The sequence below is a fragment of the Podarcis muralis genome, chromosome 15 (assembly GCF_964188315.1).
Source record: "Podarcis muralis chromosome 15, rPodMur119.hap1.1, whole genome shotgun sequence".
NCBI lineage: Eukaryota > Metazoa > Chordata > Lepidosauria > Squamata > Lacertidae > Podarcis > Podarcis muralis.
This window is the reverse complement of record NC_135669.1, coordinates 41,224,004-41,244,489: the sequence shown is the minus strand read 5'-3', so window position 1 is coordinate 41,244,489 and position 20,486 is coordinate 41,224,004. Positions and strand designations below refer to the sequence as shown.

Below are 20,486 nucleotides of genomic sequence, written 5' to 3'. Positions count from 1 at the left end.
TTGACCTTCTCACCTCTGGACAAGCTTTATGCTTCATGCTCTTGTCTTGATCCTCCGGTCTTTCTTCTTCTTTTTCCCTCCCTCCCCACCCAAAAGCCGAGGGCAAGGGGAAAGAAGCTTGTAGAAATCAACATGTTTTTTTATTCTCCAGCATCTCCCCTTGGGGCTAGGAAATGCTGCCTCCCAGGAGAGCAGCATCTACTCAGTGTGGACAATACTGAGCTAGTTGGAACATTGGTCTGGCTCAGCAGAAAGCAGTTCTCTGTGTTTTTACCCTATTATAAATGTTAACTATATTTGAGTTTTTAATGCTCCTTTTCCACTGTCTTTCATTGGGGGGGGGGGAGGTGAGAGAGAGAGGAGAGAGAACCGTTTAGAGGTTTAAATTCTGTTAAATAAAAATTTTAAAGTGGGTGACAAGACTAATGAAGGATGAATGTTAGCAAATGCCAGCATTCCTGCTTAGGTTCAGTTTCAGTTGAGGCCTTAGCCCATGGATAGGCAAACGAAGGCCTGGGGGCTGGATCCAGCCCAATCGCCTTCTAAATCCGGCCCGCGCACGGTCTGGGAATCAGCGTGTTTTTACATGAGTAGAATGTGTGCTTTTATTTAAAAAGCATCTCTGGGTTATTTGTGGGGCCTACCTGGTGTTTTTACATGAGTAGAATGTGTGCTTTTATTTAAAATGCATCTATGGGTTATTTGTGGGGCATAGGAATTCGTTCATTATTTTTTTTCCAAAATCTAGTCTGGCTCCCCACAAGGTCTGAGGGACGGTGGACCCAGCCCCCTGCTGAAAAAGTTTGCTGACCCGTGTGACTTAGCCAAAAGCAGCCATACGCAAAAGTTGTATTGGGAGGCATTATCAGTCACACATCCATTGTGTGCCTTCTCTCCCTCCAGGTGTATATCTGGGTCCTCAACGAAGACGAAGAGTACCAGCGAGCGTTCGATTTGGGCGCGACAGGTGTGATGACGGATTACCCCACGAAGCTGAAGAACTTTTTGCACACCTACACGCCTGGGCAGCAGAAAGACAAGGAAGGGTAGTTCTTGCAAAGAGGAAGGGGGGAGAGTACACAATCCCCGGACAGCGCCAAGCCAAGGAGGAGCAGCAGCAACACCCCCCCTCCGACACACCGGCACCCTCCTGCCTGAACTTTTCAGTGACATGCGCTCACCCGACAATGAGACGTAGACGCAGCTGGGCTTTATTACCTCATTCTTAAGTCATTACACCTCTTAGAGATTGCACACAGCTATATTTATTTTAAAATGTAAGCGGCATAGTTGTTATGTAAATAGCTTGATGGGCGGGTGTTGCACCCTGGTCCGACGAGACGTCTCTAGGAAGGAACCTGCCGACAGGGCGATTCCTAGAGGTGGTAGGTGTAACTTAACCGTATTCGTTGCTAGCTCAGATTCCACCAAGTTTCCACATGGAAAACATTCCAGCGGGACACTTTTTTAAAAATAATAATAATAACAATAATTTTACTTTGTTGCCTACTCTGTGTAAAATGTTCTTAGTGGACTGGCTGACGTGGCCGTAATTGTCACATTTTCTTAGTGAGGCAGAAAGAGGAAAAGAAGTAAGAGCTGGAAAAACGGACAAGCTGGACCTTTCTCTCTGCTAAAAGCCCCTGTCTGACATCCATGTTTTATTTGCTGAGGACAACTGTGAAGAGGGGGTGATGAACTGTTCCCCAATGGCTACTCCCCCACCACCCAAATCCGGTAGGCTGCTCTAAGCGCTGTTTGACGGCAGACACTGTTTGCTCCATGCGCCATTCCTGCCTCTTGAGCAGGCTATCTGGCCACAACAAATCTTGGCCAGGGAACTCATGGCGGCCAGTCCTCTAGCATAACTCATGAAAGTTAGCCTTCTTTTATGGTGTGTGTGTGTGTGTGTGTGTGTGTGTGTGTGTGTGTGTGTGTCCAACATCGAACCCTAAAACTAGCAATAGTGCTGTTTGTATTAATGTAGGGATGTCTTGGCCAGTTTGTTGTACGTACTGCCACATTTTTTTAGCCTGAAGCATTTTTGGGAAGGGCTCGCACTGCAGTCATTGACTCCGAGTGGGAGCAGAAGACATATAACAGTAAGATGTGACACCACTTTTCAGGGGCTGACGGTATCAAAAGCTGCAACCTTTTTTCCCACCTGGCCTGAATTCAGAATGTAGAATAAGCTACAATTCTTGTAGATTCCAGGCTCACCTGGCTCAATAGTCATAAGCCTAGTAGCACATGCCACGTTTTGAACCAAGAGGCTGAAATTCCCAAAACAAAGCCTCCCTAATTGACTGGCATACGTAGAAAGAGGTCTCTGCACTTTGTACCACTGTTGGAACACTGTTGCCTCCCCAGGAGAGGTCTGGCATAAGAATTCCTGGAGCAAGTGCTGGGTCCCAGGAAAGCTCTTAACCTCGCCTCTGCAAGTGCGCTTTGGTTAACTGAGCTGGTCTCCACTCCCATGCACAAGGATGTCTTCTGACCTACTGACATCTAGCGAAAATAGCATCACGTTTACTTTAAAATAAGTCAATGTTTTAAATATAAGGGGGTGGCAAGCCACAGAAGAAAGGTATGGAAAACCAGTGCAGTTCAAGACCTAGACCTAGGTTCAAATATCCGCTTGATTAAAATAAAAAGTAGCTGGGATAGTTTAGAGCAGTCACAATCTCTCAGCCTAACCTACCTCACAGGGCAGTTATGAGGATAACAGGGTATTTTTTAAAGAAAAACAATGGCACTGTAGACCACCCTGAATTCTTTGGAGGGATTTGATACAAACTGTGACTTTAAAAGGCCTTTAAAGTGTAAGCGTTGAAACTGTAGCATGTATATTCCGAAGTACACTTCTGTGTCGCCTCTCCTAAATTTAGCTTAAACTGTACTGTGAGGGACGTAGCGGTCTCTGGATCAGCGAATTAAAAAAAGAAAGAAAACGCGCCTCTCTGAGCCATGTCTGTGATGAAACGGTTTCCCTCGTTAACCTGAAAACGGTTTTCAAATTGAAAGGGCGCTCCACCACCGCTCTGCCATTGCAAACCAGCCATGCCTGTGCAACTTGGTGGCTTGGCTCTTGAAAGCATTTTAATTCCACTTCAGATCTCGTTCGCGTCACCTCTTCCAGTGAACGTGGTGGTTCTTGCCTGCCTGCTACCCTGCGTGAATAACTTGCCTAGGGAGGGAATCGCAGACATGATATGTAGACCTTCTTGACCGAAAGCCTGTTGCTACCTCAGCCCTGTTGCCTTCCCCTCTTCCAGCCCCACACTGCATGTTATCCTTGCTAAGTTCCTTGGGGCAGAGAGCATGTGCTTGCTTATGCTACTCTGCAAACCCTCCATGTACTCTCATGCTCACTTCTAGGCAGCGGATGTCACCCATTAGGGCGAATGAGCCCCACCAACCTCAGTCTACCCTCAGCCCATCCCCTCCTCATCTATTTGCCTGCCTTTCTTACAGTAACGGGGCGGCACTGTCGCTGTCAACTCTTCCAAGTCTCAGTGTTGCCTTCGTGGAACTCAGCAAGGAGTCTCCCTGACTTCTGCCCTACCAGTCCCACTGGGCGCCAAACAGCACTGAGAAGAAAGCTTTTATGAATTGGAAGCAAAAGAAAAAGTGTCATTTCAATTCCACTTGACTCCTCAGCCGGAATCAAACAAAGCAGTACAGTCTGGCCGTACTTCTATGCAAGGGATGTTTGTGTTTTAGATTGTTAGTCTGAATTCACCTAAATGTGCAGTTCCCCCAAAATTGGTAGCCGCATACATTCTGAGATAGTTTTATTTATCAGCAGGGTATTCTTTGCTTCCTCAGTTGGATTCAAGCTTTCAAGCTTAATAAGTAAATAAATTGCACACTAGGGGAAAGGGAGGGAGGGGGAAACTTGGGCACCGATTTTTAAAACAGTTGTTATTATGCCCAGCTTTCATATTTCAGGGATAGCCCAAGGCTGATGGAACGAGCCCTGTTTCCCATAACTCTGCCTCCACAGACTGGTTTAATGCTTCAAACCAACAGGTTGCTCTGATCTGTGCTACACACACACACCCTTCTAACCCTTGAGTCATCTTGCCCTGATGCCACTAGAAAGATGCAGCTACCTCTTCTCCACTCTGCAGGTGAATATTTCCCCTGGCTTTGCACATCCTGGGCCATGTTTATTTAAGCTGTGGTACCTCTCTCTGCCACCAGGGGTCACAGTAACTCAGCGTTTTCTCTATTACTCTCTAATAGTCTTGTGCATTAGAATTAATTCGGCTGAGAGTATTTTTCTCTCTCTCTCTGGCCTGTGAATGATGCAGGATCTGCAATGCAGCGGGCTGATGTTGTTTGAAACCAAAGATGCTCGTCCAGCCTCTCCAGAAATCCTGCTACTTTTTGCCACATTTTTTTTAATGTGGGTGGGCTTTAACATATGCCTTGAGATTTCTGACAATTTTGAAAGGTAGAATAGCAGGATGCAAAAGTTTTATTTGTTGTTGTTTTCAAAAGCCTCCAGGATACTTTTACAAGAAAAGTTGAAACAACATTATCCCAATTGTCCGGAGGCCTGCTATGGTCTTCCGAGATGTGTGTTTGTTCCTCTTCCTGGGGAAACATGCAGAAGGAAGGTTGATATAAAGAGATGACAGCGGAAGAAGATTCTCTGTAAGGCCTGCTTGGAATTAAATTTCACAAGGCAAAGAAAGCTTCCAGGTGCCACATGACCCCAGAGGCCCAGCAAATGTGAATTTTCCTCTTCTTCAGCAGACTGGTTTCTGCATGCAAACACACACACACACAGCTCTCTCGCTCCCCCATCCAGGAAAGCACAAGATAGGACCAGAGTTCAAAGACGCATCTCAGCCGGGCAAACACTCAAAAGGTGCAAAGCAGGTCAAGTGAGGGGGTGTGGTCTGGGGAGAGTTCTGAGGGCCAGACCCAGAGGGCAGCATTTGATACCCCGGGCCTGAAGACCTCCTCTCCCAATAAACTATAATTGGATCTATGCAGAAATAAGAGATTTGGGTCTACACTTCTAGGTTTTGGCCCCCTTAGGCTCAGAGGGTTGCATGCATGAAGCTATCCTTGTTTTCTCCCCTTCCCTGGATAAGAAGTCCTAAACTACATTCTAGGTATCAAGACGAAACATCTCCCCTTATCTGTGATGCCTTGAGCCTTGTTGACGGAGGGATGCTGCAAGATGCAGTAAGCTTCTTCGTGCAGAGTACAGACACACATGCAGCCTCAGCCGTAGTGGGGGCAATGTTTGTCCAGCCCAGGTGAGTGGCAGAGCCCATGGAGAGGTTCCCGGGCTCAACCCCCAACATCTCCAGGTAAGGCTAGGAAAAACTGGAAAGCTGCTGCCAGCCAGCGATGGCAGCATTTGAGTTAGGCAGATCAATGGTCAGCTGCGGCAGGAGGTGATTCCCAGTGAGGATGACACTGATACGGCTTGCAGGGGCGCTGTGTGCCTTGCAGAGATGATACATGCACAACTCTCCGTTCAAAAAGCCTTCGGTAAATCTCAACGGTTATCAGGATTAGCTGGGCTGAATACCCAAATGGGGGAGCACCAGCAAGATTACTATATAGCTCAATCTGACATTCTTGCGGGGTGGGGTTGAATTGTCCAAACAAGCCATCTGCCAGTTGTTTTTCAAACGGTGCTGGGTGGTTGCTTTCCCGTTGTTACAACACGTGGCTTTTCCTGGGAATTCCTTCTCAGGCTAGCTGAAATGTTGATGCATTAAATGTGTTCTTTCTTGCTTCGCTGGCACGTTCCGTTGTGCTTGCAAACTCTGAAGAGCCAACAGATTTGAGGGAAGCAAATGATCTTAGCACATTCTGGGAGCTGGGCCAGTGTTCTGAACTGAGTCGGCCACGACTGGACCTAATGTTCAGGGGTCCCTTTACCTTTAGTTCAGGCTGCAGACAGAACTCTCAGGAAACTGGATTGTCATGAAGATGATGATGATGGTGGTATTTATACCCCGCCCATCTGGCTGGGTTTCCCCAGCTGACTCAAAGCATTTGTCCATCTAACTCACTAATGTTGACACTGAGCAGCAATGCCTCTCCAGGGTCTAAATCGAAAGAGGACCCTGTGACCCTTCTGCTGCTGTTGGACTCCTCATCCCATCCGCCCTGGCTAGCTCAGCCAATGGTCAGGGATGATGGGAGCTGTAGTCCAACCGTGACTTTAAATCACCACCTTAACCGCTCCTGGCCCAGAAGTCACTGGTGTGTACACTCACCCTTTCACCTCTGATAAGCAAGGGAAACAGGTTACTGGTTCCAAAACCTGATTGACTAGAAATAGTGTGTGTGTTTGTGTGCTTAAGGATGGGGGAGAAGCTTGGTTCAGTCCAGATTTTGATGCAACCAGCCCCTCACCTAAAGGGCACATCCCAGAACAGTATTGGAACCGAAACACTGCTATTCTTTTTTTGAGACACACAGTTCTCCAAACTTCACAGTGTGGTTCTCCCACCAAAAACATGCATAATTGGGGGAAGGTGCTTAAAAGGCGGTGGAAACAACAGTGAAAATGACATTTAAAATGCACACTCTAGGAGTGTGCTGCATTAAAAAAATGTATATAGAAGGAGAAAGGGAGACTAAAGTGCTGTTTTTTGTTGTTTTTTTAAAGGTCCCATAATTAAAAACAACACACAAATGGGGCAAACTAGGAATGGAGCAAACTGGGAACATCAGATTAGAAAAGTCAGAAACTGAAATGGACAGATTTATCCATCCCTCTGTCATTCGTTCATTCATTTAACCGCACTATACCCGCAGCTCTCACAACATAAAATCACAGTATAAAAAACACAAAATACATAATAACAACAAAAATAACCTGCATCACAGGGTTGTTGCAGGGGGTTAAATGAGGAGGGGAAGAAGAACCATGTTCACGTCACTCTCAGCTCCTTGGAAAAAAAGGTGGGATATAAATGAAATGCAATGCAATCAAGCTTGTGTGTTCTACTATTTATTTCATAAAATTTATATACCGTCTGATTGTACAAAAAACCTGTATGCCATTTCCAAAAGGAATAAAACAATAAAGTTATCAATAAAAAACAGCTATTTGAAATTTTTAAAAAATAGTTAAAATCAACGATATGATAAAGCAGTTTAAAACCTGTGTCCCGCCCCCTCTCTGAAGGGAATCCCATCTTCCATTGCATTCTGCTCCCTTTCAAAGCCTCCCCTGCCTGCCTACAGCCCCCCCCCCCCAGCATTCGACAGCATTCAACATGGGAGGGCTGTACAGTGGTACCTCAGGTTAAGTACTTAATTCGTTCCGGAGGTCTGTTCTTAACCTGAAACTCTTCTTAACCTGAAGCACCACTTTAGCTGCTGCACCGCTGGAGCACGATTTCTGTTCTCATCCTGAAGCAAAGTTCTTAACCTGAAGCACTATTTTTGGGTTAGTGGAGTCTGTAACCTGAAACTTATGTAACCTGAAGCGTATGTAACCTGAGGTACCACTATATATAAAACAAGAGCCAGGCCCCTCTCTCTTCCTCATTGTCTTTCTCTACATGGAAACCTTGTCCAGATGTTCCTGCTTCATCTGGTACCCAAAGAATCTTGGGCACAAAGGGAGCTGCCCTTCGGTCATGTGTGCAATGTGATCCCTTCATTTCTTTGCTGCACAAGCCATGATCAGAGCTGTTTTAAAACTGGGGGGGGGGGCTATTGGCTACCTGAAGCTGGTCCTGGGTTCAATCCCAGGCACTTTCAGGTAGGGCTGGGAGAAACTGCTGCCTGAAATCCTGCAAGAACTTCTGCCAGGTGGTGTAGACCAGGGCTGGTCAACCATTGGCCCTCCCGATGTCACCGGACTCCAACTCCCATCATCCCTAACCACTAGCCATGGTGCTCAGGGCTGATGGGAGTTGGAGTCCAATAACATCTGGAAGGTGCTAGTTAAACAAAGGCTGTGTGTGATGTGCTCAGTTATTTCTCTTCTGCTGTCTTTACTGCCTTGCCGTTATTGCATGCTAAACACCCGTCAGTCTCAAGGTTATATTTTGTTTTGACAAAATAAAGGGCTATAAATTTTTAAAACAGCATAAAAATGAAATGTTAAAAGTATCTGTCTAGCAGGGCTTGGAAACAGCAGACTTGAAACAGCAGGAGCCTGGTCAGACTCCAACACAGTAAGAAAGAGAAAAGTCTTGCGGGACCTGCAAAGTCCAACAGATTCATTTCATTTCATTCTTTCCCATTATGTTCTATTAATTTTCAACATACACAAACACAATTTCATCTTTTCTCTTATCTTTGTCGACTTCCCACCCCGTTTTCCACAGAGTTGTTGCTTCTCCTCTTCTGCTGCACCCTATCTTCTATCGATTAAATCATAACCACAATTTTATAATCTAATCACGTCTGTCGCTCATAGCTCAAATCCTGCTCGTGAGTTCATCCTATAATATTTCTTTAAATAGTCCAAAAAAGGCATCCATTCTTCCATAAAACCTTTGCCTCTTAGATCCTCTTAGTTTTGCTGTTAATTTTTCCAGTTCTGCATAGTCACATTATCTTACTTATCCATTCTTCAGTCCAGCAGACTTATTTATGGCATTGTCTTTGTGGACTAGAGTCCTGTTTGTCAGATGCATGAAGCCTTGCACTTGGTGGGTAGCTGTGATGCCTATAGGGTATGGTAGGGCGGAAAGTAAGGAGCCCAACACTAGGTGGCGCTAGAACCCCTTATTGGCAGAGCCAGGACTTCCTTTTATTTGTCCGGAGTTTCCCAACACTCAGTCTTCTAGTGTTATGAGGGAGGGAGAAAAACCTTTCTCTGTCCGCTCTCTTCATGCCATGCATAATTTTATAAACTTCTCTCGTTATACCTGTTATGTGTCCTGCTGTTGCTGGTGAGTTGCTGTTTTGGGTTCAGAGGTGATCTGCAAGGTTATCGCAAGTCCTACACCCAAGGCCAGTGAGAGGGGAGTATAATTATCCAGATTCTGGATGCTAGTGTCATAGGCTGGGCTGGGTGGCTCCTTTTAAGATGCACAGCATGTAAGAACAGCTTGCTGTGTCAGGCCAAAGGCCCAGCTAATTGAGCATCCTGATTTTACAGTAGCCAACCAGACGCTTCTGGGGAAACCTCAACAGGGACCGCAGCCCAAGAGCACTCTCCCCACTGCCTGCCCCGCAGCAGGCAACTGGTATTTCCAGCAACTGGTATTCAAAAGGATTACGGCTTCTGCCAACTCTGGAGGCAGGGCATAGACATCATGGCTAGTACAGTCGTACCTTGGAAGCTGAACACCTTGGGAGTCAAGCGTTTTGGCTCCCGAACGTTGCAAACCCAGAAGTGAGTGTTCCGGTTTGCGAACGTTCTTTGGAACCCGAACGTCTGGTGCAGCTTCTGCAGCTTCCGATTGGCTGCAGGAGATTGCTGCAGCCAATCAGAAGCCACGCCTCGGTTTCCAAACATTTCGGAAGTCGAATGGACTTCCTGAATGGATTCTGTTCGACTTCCGAGGTACAACTGTAGCCGTTGATTATGGAACCTCTAAATGTTGTTGTGTTGGCCTCCTTCTGTCTTGGGAGATAGTGGAGGAGTGCACCTTGGGGGGGCGAAGTCAAACTGTTGGAGAGTTACAGCGCCTGCTGTGGCTGTAGAAACTGATGCGGGAGAGACATGTTTTGTTGCAGTTGGGGCAGAGGAAGGCGTCTGGCTGTGCTGATGCAGGCTTATTCTCTCTGCGCTCGTCTTGGCTGTCATTCCTCCTTTGGTTAAGCCAAGCACAATTCTGACTCCCACAGCCTTCACAAGTAAATTCAAATGATGCAATTCAAATTGTTCTAGGATTGGGGTTGGGATGGGGGTCTCTTCCAATCCTGTGGTTTTTACAGCTGTGTAAGGTTTGAGTCTGCATAGTCTGGGACATTCTCTTTTGTTTGAACCTTTGCATAACTAAAGAGTTGGCTGGGCACAAGTGATTTGTTGCCATAGGAGCTAATAGCTGGAGACCCTTCTAGAAGGTGAGCTGGAGAGGGCCTGTTTTTCTTCCTCCCCTGGAGGTGATGTTATTGCTGTGTGTGAAAGAGAACAGGAAGGCTAGAAACAGAAGAAACTGCCTTCTCCTGAGTCAAACAACTGGTCCACAGAGCTCAGTATTGTCTACACTGACTGGCAGCAGCTCTGCAGTGTTTCAGGCAGGGGGCATTCCCAGTCCTACCTGGAGGTGCCAGGGACTGAACTAGGCACTTTGCCCACCTGGGATTCCCAACAACTGGTCATAACCTGCATCAGCCCCAGTCAGCATGGCCAATGGTCAAGAATGATGGAGGCTGTAAGCCACAACATATGGAAGGTTTGGAAAAGCTGTCCTAAGCAAAAGAATAAAAGAACACAAATCTGACCTCAGAAATAGCAGCATTCAGAAACTAGTAGGAGCACATTTCAAGGGCATTCCCCACTGATGTTAGAATGGCCAGGCTTGAAGGATGGAATTTCAAAGGAAGGCTCCCGAGTGAAGCTGCTACATTGCAAATACTGGAGACATCCAAAGCAATTCATTTGGGACTTAATAGAGACAATGGTTTGCAGTTGTAAATTCACTCAGCACTACCAAGTTGGTTTGTTTCATAGCCTATCAACTGCTTCCCTAAAGAGTCTCTGTGCTTATCCTGCCTACATTGTAGCTGTAATCTGAATGGTCACTACCTGCATTTCTGGCATTTCTGTTTTCCTCTGACCCCACTGCATACAACTCTCCTCTTACTGCTATGCACGTGTGAGTGTGTGTACACACCCCTGTAACTGAGAATCACCACCATATATGGGATGAAGTAGGCTTTAGTTCAGCACACACACCTTGGGCCGGAATAACAAATGTGTGCTCCTTCAACGTGCCACAAGACTCTTTGGGGTTTGTTGTTCTTGTTTTGCAGTAAACAACCGGCAAGCGGAATCCTCCTGATTCTTATCTCCTGGCCAAGCCCACAATCCTAAACCCAATTAACTGGGGTGGTGGTGGTGGAGGAAATAAGCACCATTTAATCCAATGCAAATTACTTCTGAGTAATCACCTTGCCAACAAAGGTCTGTATAGGTAAAGCTCTGGTTTTCCCAGTAGTGATGTATGGAAGTGAGAGCTGGACCATAAAGAAGGCTGATTGCCGAAGAATTGATGCTTTTGAATTATGGTGCTGGAGGAGACTCTTGAGAGTCCCATGGACTGCAAGAAGATGAAACCTCTCCATCCTTAAGGAAATCAGCCCTGAGTGCTCACTGGAAGGACAGATCCTGAAGCTGAAGCTCCAATACTTTGGCCACCTCATGAGAAGAGAAGACTCCCTGGAGAAGACACTGATGCTGGGAAAGATGGAGGGCACAAGGAGAAGGGGACGACAGAGGACGAGATGGTTGGATAGTGTTCTCGAAGCTACCAGCATGAGTTTGACCAAACTGCGGGAGGCAGTGGAAGACAGGAGTGCCTGGCGTGCTCAGGTCCAGGGGGTCACGAAGGGTCGGACACGACTAAACAACAACAAATCCAATGCAATTTACTTCTGAGTAATAGCCATAGGGGTCCATGGGGTCACCACCAACAACAATAGCAATAAGACTGCAGATCGGCAACTTGGGACACCCGCGCCTCGCACGATTCCAAGCCGTTACCTGGGAGCAAGCCCCATAGAGGTGAACGGGACTTGCTCCCGAGGAAGCCCATTCTCCGCTCCTCCGCCTTGGCCCGGGATGCTGCACCCCGCGGCCCCTTTAAGGCGCGCTGCGTTCGGTTTGTTATCTTCCCTCCCACCTCCCATGCTGGCGGGGTCTCCGCGCTTGCCATTGGCTGCCTGGCCGCCCAGCTGTTGTCTGCGCCTCTCAGCTCCCTCTTCCTCCGAGCTGGGGGGGGGGACAGCCCCGGGAACCCAACCCGCCGCCGCTTCCCATTGGCCCCTCGGAAAAAAGGGGGCTGCGGCCGCCGGCAGCCAACCGGCTGGGTGTTGCTAGGTGCCAGGGCGCGTCTATTGGCTGGCTGGGGTGGCCATCAGAGGAGCAGGGGGAGGGCCCTCGCCTGCCCTTTATAAAGGGGAGGGGGGTTCGCTAGCGGGGGTTGGAAATCAGGGGCGCCTTCGGGGAAAGGGGAGGGAGCTGCAGAGCTGGAGGAGGCTGGATCTCTCCAGGGGGGCCCTGCTCCTTCTGCGCGCCGCTTGCGTTGCGGGAGGCTGGAGAGGCTCCAGCGCCGGGCAGGTGCGGGTGAGTGCAGAATTGGTCCCGATCGATCTGTGTGCTGCTGCTTTTTTTATAATATCAAAATGTGTTTTTAATATATATATATATGTTGCGGGGATCCAACCTCCAGAAAGCGGGGTGATCGGGGAGCGGAGGCGCGCCAAGCACTTTGAAATCCAGAGATCCCGGAGTTCTTCGTTACGCACGGTGCGGGGCGCAGAAGGAAAACAACCGCCGCCGTGCGTAATGAAGAACAACTCCGGGATCCCGGGATTGTTTTGGGAAAGCGGGTGGGGAGGGCGATCCTTCTGGCCAGATCCGACTCTTTCCCGCCGCCGTCGTCCTTCCCCCCCCCCACCGCCCCGCCACTCAGTCCAGGAGGGAGATCGGGGGCTGGATCGGCGCCCAGAGGCCAAATCGCCTGGGAAGCTGGGGATGGCGCGCGCCGAGCGAACCGCAGGAGACGTGACGGCCCTGTCTGGAGCTGTGTTCCAGCCTCGCCAAGGGTCACTACTTAATACCCGGCGTTATTACGCTTTTAATCTCCTGCCGCTCTCCTCCTCCTCCTCCTCCTCTCTCTCTCTTTCTCTGTCCCGGCTCTCCCCCTCCCCCCCAAAAGAGCATCTCTAGGGCTCCCTGGATTCCTGGCCATTTCTGATTGTTTTCATTTATTTCCTCTCCTGCCCACTTTTTGAATTGGGAAGCTGGGTTGGGGGGGAGGGAACCCCCATTCTGTAGGCACAATGCAATGGCAGGCAAGTCTACTCGGAAGTAAGCCCCCCTGGGCGCCGGTGGGGCTTGCACTCGCATGGGTTGTGCCCCGCGTCAGGCGTACTGGGATGGACCCATTGAAATAAAACGAGCGTGGCCATTCATTCCAATGGGTCTGCTCTCGAGTAGAACTTCGCTGGATGCCATTCCTAGTAACTGCGTGTTGCAGCCAGTACTGGATCTGCTCAGAGTAGGTCCATTGACTGCAATGGTCCGCGGCTGAACCTCTTCCGCTTGAGGCGCATGTGTTTGAGACCCAACTTATTTACGTGATAATAAGTTGCTGTAAACTGATTTGAACGTTGTGCTTCGATTATTGTAAGGACCTTTAGGGTGAAGGGCCGGGTATAAACGGCCCCATTAATTTAAATAGGTCTACTCTGAGTAAAAGGTAGTTGACTGCAACCCTGTGTTTAGAGGTGCAGCATTTTTACTGAAGGAAGCCTAGATCCAGCAGCTCCCCCCCCCCCCAATTTCTTTCCAGGTTTTGAAATGGTTTATTTGCTGCTGTTTAAGCTTTTCCACAGGTCAACGTGGAATCAATGCGGAGCCTGGGCAGAGGGCTGCCTTTCTCTGTTTTGATTCCGGTTTGCGTCAATCTCCAGGGCTTGATTTATCAGTGGTACAGTACTGTGCAATTCGAAAAGGTTTTGGAGATGGTGCAATTGGGTGCCCCTTTTCACAATATACCAGAGTCCTGAGGACCCTAAGTGAGGCTGCTTTTGAGAAAGTCTCTCTCTTTCTCTCTCTCTCTCTCTCTCTCTCTCTCTCTGTAGCTTGTGGGGTGAGCTGTTCACAATTATGTCTAGGTACCTATTTACCCATTTATAATTTCCACGATTACAAAACTGTCTAGGGAATGCGTTTAGGGCCGAATAATCCATTGCAGCGTTAAGCCGCAACAGTGTTTTAAATACGTTTCAATCTCTGCAACATCTTGCAACATTTCAGCCCTTGCTTCCTTTCTCCTTTTGCCACAGACCCATCAAGTATCAGGTTGCTCTTATGCCCATTTTACACATGTGGAAGACTGAGCAGGGGAGCCAGTGTGTGGCGTGGCCAATTTGGCCAGAACTCCTGGCTGTTTCCCAGATCCAAAACCCTGGAACAGATCTCTGTGTTTGGATCAAATTTCTTGGCGATGGATTGGCACCTGGTTTGTGTGTGTGTGTGGTTTCCGGAAGGACAGAGGTGCCTTTTGCAAGACGTGTGTCCTAATGTGTGGGGGCGGGAACTGACTGAAGACTTATTTACTTGGCAGGGCACTCTGCACAGACACAAAGGCACTATATTTCAGGGAAAGCCTCTGCTTTTTCAAGCTTGACCAGCATTGTAACCCTAGCATGGATTAAGTCCTAAAAGCATGACTGTGACTGTATCGCAAATAGCCCACTCACCTGTGGCGAGTGAACGTTAGCTCTAGGTAACCAAGCTAGGATCATGGTTGGGGCAGGAATCAGTACTTTCCCCCCTGCGCCCCAGGGACTGATGTACTGCAAATGAATAACTTTGACCTGTGGGGGCAAAACAGGCCATTAAATGGATTTTGTGGAACAGAAACATTGTTTGTGAACTTTGCAAGGCTGGGATTGAAGTAGCAGTAAGTTGTATCCAAACCCCACACCTTGCATCTTCTCTCTCTCTCTCTCTCTCTGTGTGTGTGTGTGTGTGGATCTACTTGGATCACATGGGATGTAATAGCTCAGGATGAGATTTTCCTCCATGTAAGGCCAAGAAAAGCAATCGAACCTTCAAGACTTTCTGCAATTCAGGAAAGTCTACCCAGGGATTTAGATAGAAGCTGAGGGGTGGGGTATTTGACACCCTTCCTCACAGTGTAGTTCATGGGTAGGCAAACTAAGGCCTGGGGCCGGATCCGGCCCAATCGCCTTCTCAATCCAGCCTGCAGACTGTCCGGGAATCAGCATGTATTTACATGAGTAGAATGTGTCTTTTTATTTAAAATGCACCTCTGGGTTATTTGTGGGGCATAGGAATTCGTTCATTCCTCCCACCCCCCCAAAATATAGTCTGCCCCCCCCCCCCACAAGGTCTGAGGAACAGAGGCCTGGCCCCCTGCTGAAAAAGTTTGCTGACCCCTGTTGTTCACACCCTGCAGAAGTTAAGCTGCTAACTTCTGTCCTTCTCTCTTCCTCCTCTCCCCATCAGCTCCACCACGTGATTCTGTTTCTATTTATTTACCAACGTTGCTGCTGCTGTTGCTCTCTGGTTTGGTGCTGCAAAGGGCTTAAGGGTGCTACGCAAAAGAGGGAGGTGCTATTTTTATGTACGAAATTTCGTCTGCTGTGCAAGGAAGGGGGGTGTTCCCATGTTTTAACAGAATGGTGTCGTTCCTCTTGTGCATCTTGTCCTTAAAACAAGAGGGGGAACCCCCCCCCCAATTTCATACTGCAGAGGAGATAAAGATATAGGAAGTTGCCTTATATATCAGATCAGCCCTTTGCTCCATCTAGCTCAGATGCTCACCCACTGAGCCCCAGCTCTTTCCCAAAAAATAAAAACCAAGATCCTAGTCCTCATGGCTTTGAATTCAGAACCGATTCTAATAGGAACATAGGAAGTTGCATTGTACTGAGTCAGGTCTCTGATCCATCTCAGTATTGTCCACAGTGGCTGGCAAGGAGTCTCTCCCACCCAGCCTTGCCTGGCGATGCAGAGGAATGAACCTGGGACCTTCTGCATGCAGGGCAGATGTCCTGCCACAGAGTTATGGCCCCCTTCCATGCATTGACCACAGTCTTCCAGTCCACTTTTATCAGAGCTGGGTATGAAGAGATCCTGCTCTTATAAAGACAAATGCTGTTCTTTCGGATTCAAATGTATGCCAAAAGTAGGGGGCGAAGGTGAGATGGGGGGAAATCAGAACCCTATGCCAAAAGAAGCTGGGTTTTTCAATGTCTGTACACCACACAACTTTTTCTTTCCATCATTCATTTTGCAGTGTTCGTTTTTTTGCATGCTTTTCCTTCTGTCCATCATGGGGGGAGGCAGTGGGTCCCCTCTCCCCTTAGAAACTCTACTCTGCCATCGCAAGCTCCTGAGACTCCACCTACCTATCTGCTTTCAAGCATCCCTTTCCATGAGGACAATAAACTTACTTAAAAGTTCACAATCTTTAATCTTTTTTAAAAATGTTATTCCCATAAAAGTTTGCTTCTCTTTGCCCTGTACTGCAAATAAATCCCCTTTGGCACAGAATCACAGCAGTCATGTGCCCCCCGCCCTCATTTCAGACTCTGCTTCCAGCAGGGCAGATGAAATTAAGAGCCTGGTGAAGCCCTAGGGATTTTATTTTATTTTTTAAAACATGCAGATGCAGTCGCTGGCTTTATCTCTCCCTTGGGGGCCGAGGGAGACAGCAAATGTTCTGTCTCTGAGTGCATGTCTCGAAGGCAGTGGTTTCTGAGATACAGACAGAAGGGGGAAATCCTCAGGCGGTGAAATAAAACAGCCAACAAACTCTTCTGATTTGCCCTCGGAAACAGGCCTTACTGCAGTGACAAAGAGGATGGTTGCTTGATCACGCACTTTCATACATACAGTGCAACCACAGAAGGGAGCTTGGTTGGTGGAAACTCTGCTAGGATAAAAATAGCACCCTGATGGGTGTAGATTTGACTAGAGGGACTCAGGTTCAAATTGTGTTGGGCAAGTTGCTGCATCTCAGCCTAGCCTACCTTGAAGGGTGGTTGTGGGTTTTGAACAAGCCTAAGTGTGCTACCAGGGACGCGGGTGGCGCTGTGGGTTAAACCACAGAGCCTAGGACTTGCTGATCAGAAGGTCGGCGGTTCGAATCCCCGCAACGGGGTGAACTCCCGTTGCTCGGTCCCTGCTCCTGCCAACCTAGCAGTTCGAAAGCACGTCAAAGTGCAAGTAGATAAATAGGTACCGCTGCAGCGGAAAGGTAAACGGCATTTCCATGCGTTGCTCTGGTTCACCAGAAGCGGCTTAGTCATGCTGGCCACATGACCCAGAAGCTTTACGCCGACCAATAAAGCGTGATGAGCGCCACAATCCCAGAGTTGGTCACGACTGGACCTAATGGTCAGGGGTCCCTTTACCTTTTTAAGTGTGCTACCGTAGCTTCTGTTTAAAGCAGCCTTTCTCAACCTGTTGGTCCCCAGATGTTGTTGAACTACAACTCCCATCACCCCTAGCTAGCAAGGCCAGAGCTCAGGGATGATGGGAGTTGTAGTCCAACAACATCTAGGGACCCGCAGGTTGAGAACCGCTGGTTTAAAGCTATTCTTTTTTAACATAACAGCTTGCTCTGTTTAAGAAAAGATCTCATTTTCTTTTTTAGAACCTCAATGTGGTAATCAAACTGCACATCAAGGATCTGGGGCTCTTGGGGTTTGGAGCTCAAATACTAGGTTACTATTATAGAACGTTTTACATCAAGTTTGGGCTTACAGAAGCAGCAGAATGAAGTGGTGGCATCTGGAAGAGGAGTAGCTAATGAGACGCCCTGCACAAACTTGTTGGACTACAACTCTCATCAGACCCAGCTGGCTCGGCCAATGGTCAGGGATGATGGGAGTTGTAGTCCAGCAATTTCTTGAGGTCACTGCATTGGCTGCCCCTCATATGGACTGTACCACTTCAGACTTGGTGGGGGATTTGGTTTTTAAATAGGGAGTGGGGAACCTTCTACAGTGGTACCTCGGGTTAAGTACTTAATTCGTTCCGGAGGTCCATTCTTAACCTGAAACTGTTCTTAACCTGAAGCACCACTTTAGCTAATGGGGCCTCCTGCTGCCGCTGTGCCGCTGGAGCACGATTTCTGTTCTCATCCTGAAGCAAAGTTCTTAACCTGAAGCACTATTTCTGGGTTAGCGGAGTCTGTAACCTGAAGCGTATGTAACCTGAGGTATCACTGTATCTTGTGAACCTGAGATCTTGTGATGAAGGGTGGAACAGTATATATAATTTGTTGTTGTTGCAGTTGTTCCAGTTGATGGGCAGGGCCAAATTTGGAAGTGGATAACGCCACACACAGACACACACTGTACCTTTGAAGCACATTCAAAGCACATTTCTCTCTCTCCTCAAAGAATTCTGGGCAATGTAGTTAGGTGTGCCCAGAGATACACGCATGTGTCACAATACATAGAGGGTAGAGTTACCTCTTTCTAACTGCAACACCCCCACCCCACCCCCTATAACAGCCCCCGGCCTCCTGAAGTTAGGCTTGAGAACAAGCTCCTGTTTGTTTCACCGGAAGGCTTTTTCCAAGACTGGTTAGAGTCTGGGGGTGCAGAGGGGGGAGTCTGTGGGCCTCATCTGGCCTGTGGGCTGGCACCTACTGGCCTCTGGTTTAAATGATTCCCCTGTGTGCAAGCCCCCCCCAAAAAACCCCCCCAAAATTATCATTGCAAGAAGTGAGGTGAGGGAACATCTCCTCCTTAATGTGCAAGACCTGCTATTTCAAGATCCTGCCACCTCCTCCTTGCTAATCTTCAGTAGTAATAATAATAATAAAAATACTACTAATAATTTATTATTTATACCTCACCCATCTGGCTAGGCTTCCCCAGCCACTATGGGCGGCTTCCAACAGAACACTAAAATACAATAACCTATTAAACATTAAAAGCTTCCCTAAACAGGGCTGCCTTCAGATGTCTTCTAAAAGTTTGGTAGTTGTTTTTCTCTTTGACATCTGGTGGGAGGGCGTTCCACAGGGCGGGCGCCACTACCGAGAAGACCCTCTGCCTGGTTCCCTGTAACTTGGCTTCTCACAGCAAGGCAACCTTCAGAAGGCCCTCGGCGCTGGACCTCAGTGTCTGGGCAGAACGATGGAGGTGGAGACGCTCCTTCAGGTATACAGGACCGAGGCCGTTTAGGGCTTTAAAGGTCAGTACCAACACTTTGAATTGTGCTTGGAAACGTACTGGTAGGCCCGTGGTCACTGTTTTGAAGATTGTGGGGCGAGTGGTCTGGGCTTGTGGGAAAGATGTGCCTTGCCTCAGTCCCCCTAGTGCATTGGGGGCCTGATATGTGCTCTTGGGGGGGGGGTGAGCTTCCTGGCTTGCAATCTGGACTTGCAGGCAGGGGTGACATTTTTTCCCATACCCTGCATGTGATCTATCAGGTAGCCTTGAGCTGTCCTCCATTGGAAGCAGTTTGCTGGGCTAGGTAGATTTAAAATCCTGACCTGACACCGCCATTCTTACTTTCTTAAAAGAACAGAAGCCATGCTTGGAGAATCTCCTAGGCTTCTCTGTCTGGTTCTTGGCACCCTCTCCAGCCCCACAGAACTCACTACCATTTGCTTCACACCCCTTGCGAGTGTCTCTGGCAGGCTGGAGTCTGTCCCTGACGTGTAATATTTAGTTATGCTCTAAAGGTAAAGGTACCCCCTGCCCGTACGGGCCAGTCTTGCCAGACTCTAAGGTTGTGCGCTCATCTCACTCTAGAGGCCGGGAGCCAGCGCTGTCTGGAGACACATCCGGGTCACGTGGCCAGCGTGACAAAGCTGCATCTGGCGAGCCAGAGCTGCACACGGAACACCGTTTACCTTCCGGCTGGTAAGCGGTCCCTATTTATCTACTTGCACTTAAGAGTGCTTTCGAACTGCTAGGTGGGCAGGAGCTGGGACCAAACGACGGGAGTGCACCCCACTGCAGGGATTCGAACCGCCGACCATGCAATCGGCAAGTCCTAGGCGCTGAGGTTTTACCCACAGCGCCACCCGCGTCCCTAGTTATGCTCTACCTTTTGTTAAATGGGACTCAAGGCAGCCCTACGCTTATTGCATTTATATCTCACCTTTCCTCCAGTTAGATCAAGGTGGATTACATGGTTCTCCGCCCCCCCCCCCCAGATTTGGTCCTCAGAACAACCCTGTGAGGTAGATTTGGACTAGCTCAATGTCTCCTTCATATCTGAAGCTGGAATTTGAACCCTGGTTCTCCTAGCTCCTGGGACGCGGGTGGCGCTGTGGGTAAAAGCCTCAGCGCCTAGGGCTTGCCGATCGAAAGGTCGGCGGTTCGAATCCCCGTGGCGGGGTGCGCTCCTGTTGTTCGGTCCCAGCGCCTGCCAACCTAGCAGTTCGAAAGCACCTTCGGGTGCAAGTAGATAAATAGGGACCGCTTACTAGCGGGAAGGTAAACGGTGTTTCCGTGTGCTGTGCTGGCTTGCCAGAGCAGCGATGTCACGCTGGCCACGTGACCCGGAAGTGTCTCCGGACAGCGCTGGCCCCCAGCCTCTTGAGTGAGATGGGCGCACAACCCCAGAGTCTGTCAAGACTGGCCCGTACGGGCAGGGGTACCTTTACCTTTACCTCTCCTAGCTCCTAGTCTGACACACTAATTACACGCCAGATGTCGTCTTTTTGCTTGTCTGGATGGCAATGTGGATTGTGGCCCCCAGAATATTAGAATGTGGCCCTCTGGCTGAAAAAGATGGCCCACCCCTGTCTGAAAGCATCTTTCCTGTTCCTTATCCAGGCGTCATGTGTGCGAATCACTGTGCTGCTGAG

The 20,486-nt window shown here is 48.6% G+C and overlaps 2 protein-coding genes across 4 annotated transcripts in view; both read left to right on the top strand.

Annotated features, from left to right (window-relative positions):
• The window catches only part of GDPD1 (glycerophosphodiester phosphodiesterase domain containing 1), a 30,997-nt gene extending 28,046 nt beyond the window's left edge, over positions 1-2,951 (top strand). For both annotated transcript variants that reach the window (XM_077919528.1, XM_028708367.2), the window contains one exon: positions 904-2,951. In XM_077919528.1, coding sequence (XP_077775654.1) covers positions 904-1,050 — 147 coding nt within the window. In that variant the 3' untranslated portion in view covers positions 1,051-2,951. The remainder of the gene's footprint in view (positions 1-903) is intronic.
• A 9,141-nt stretch (positions 2,952-12,092) lies between these two features.
• YPEL2 (yippee like 2) overlaps positions 12,093-20,486 on the top strand; it is a 57,866-nt gene continuing 49,472 nt past the window's right edge. Inside the window, exon 1 of one of the 2 annotated variants that reach the window (XM_028708709.2) lies at positions 12,093-12,235. The gene's annotated coding sequence lies outside the window, so the exon portion shown is untranslated. The remainder of the gene's footprint in view (positions 12,236-20,486) is intronic. The other variant, XM_077919831.1, reaches the window with a different exon arrangement.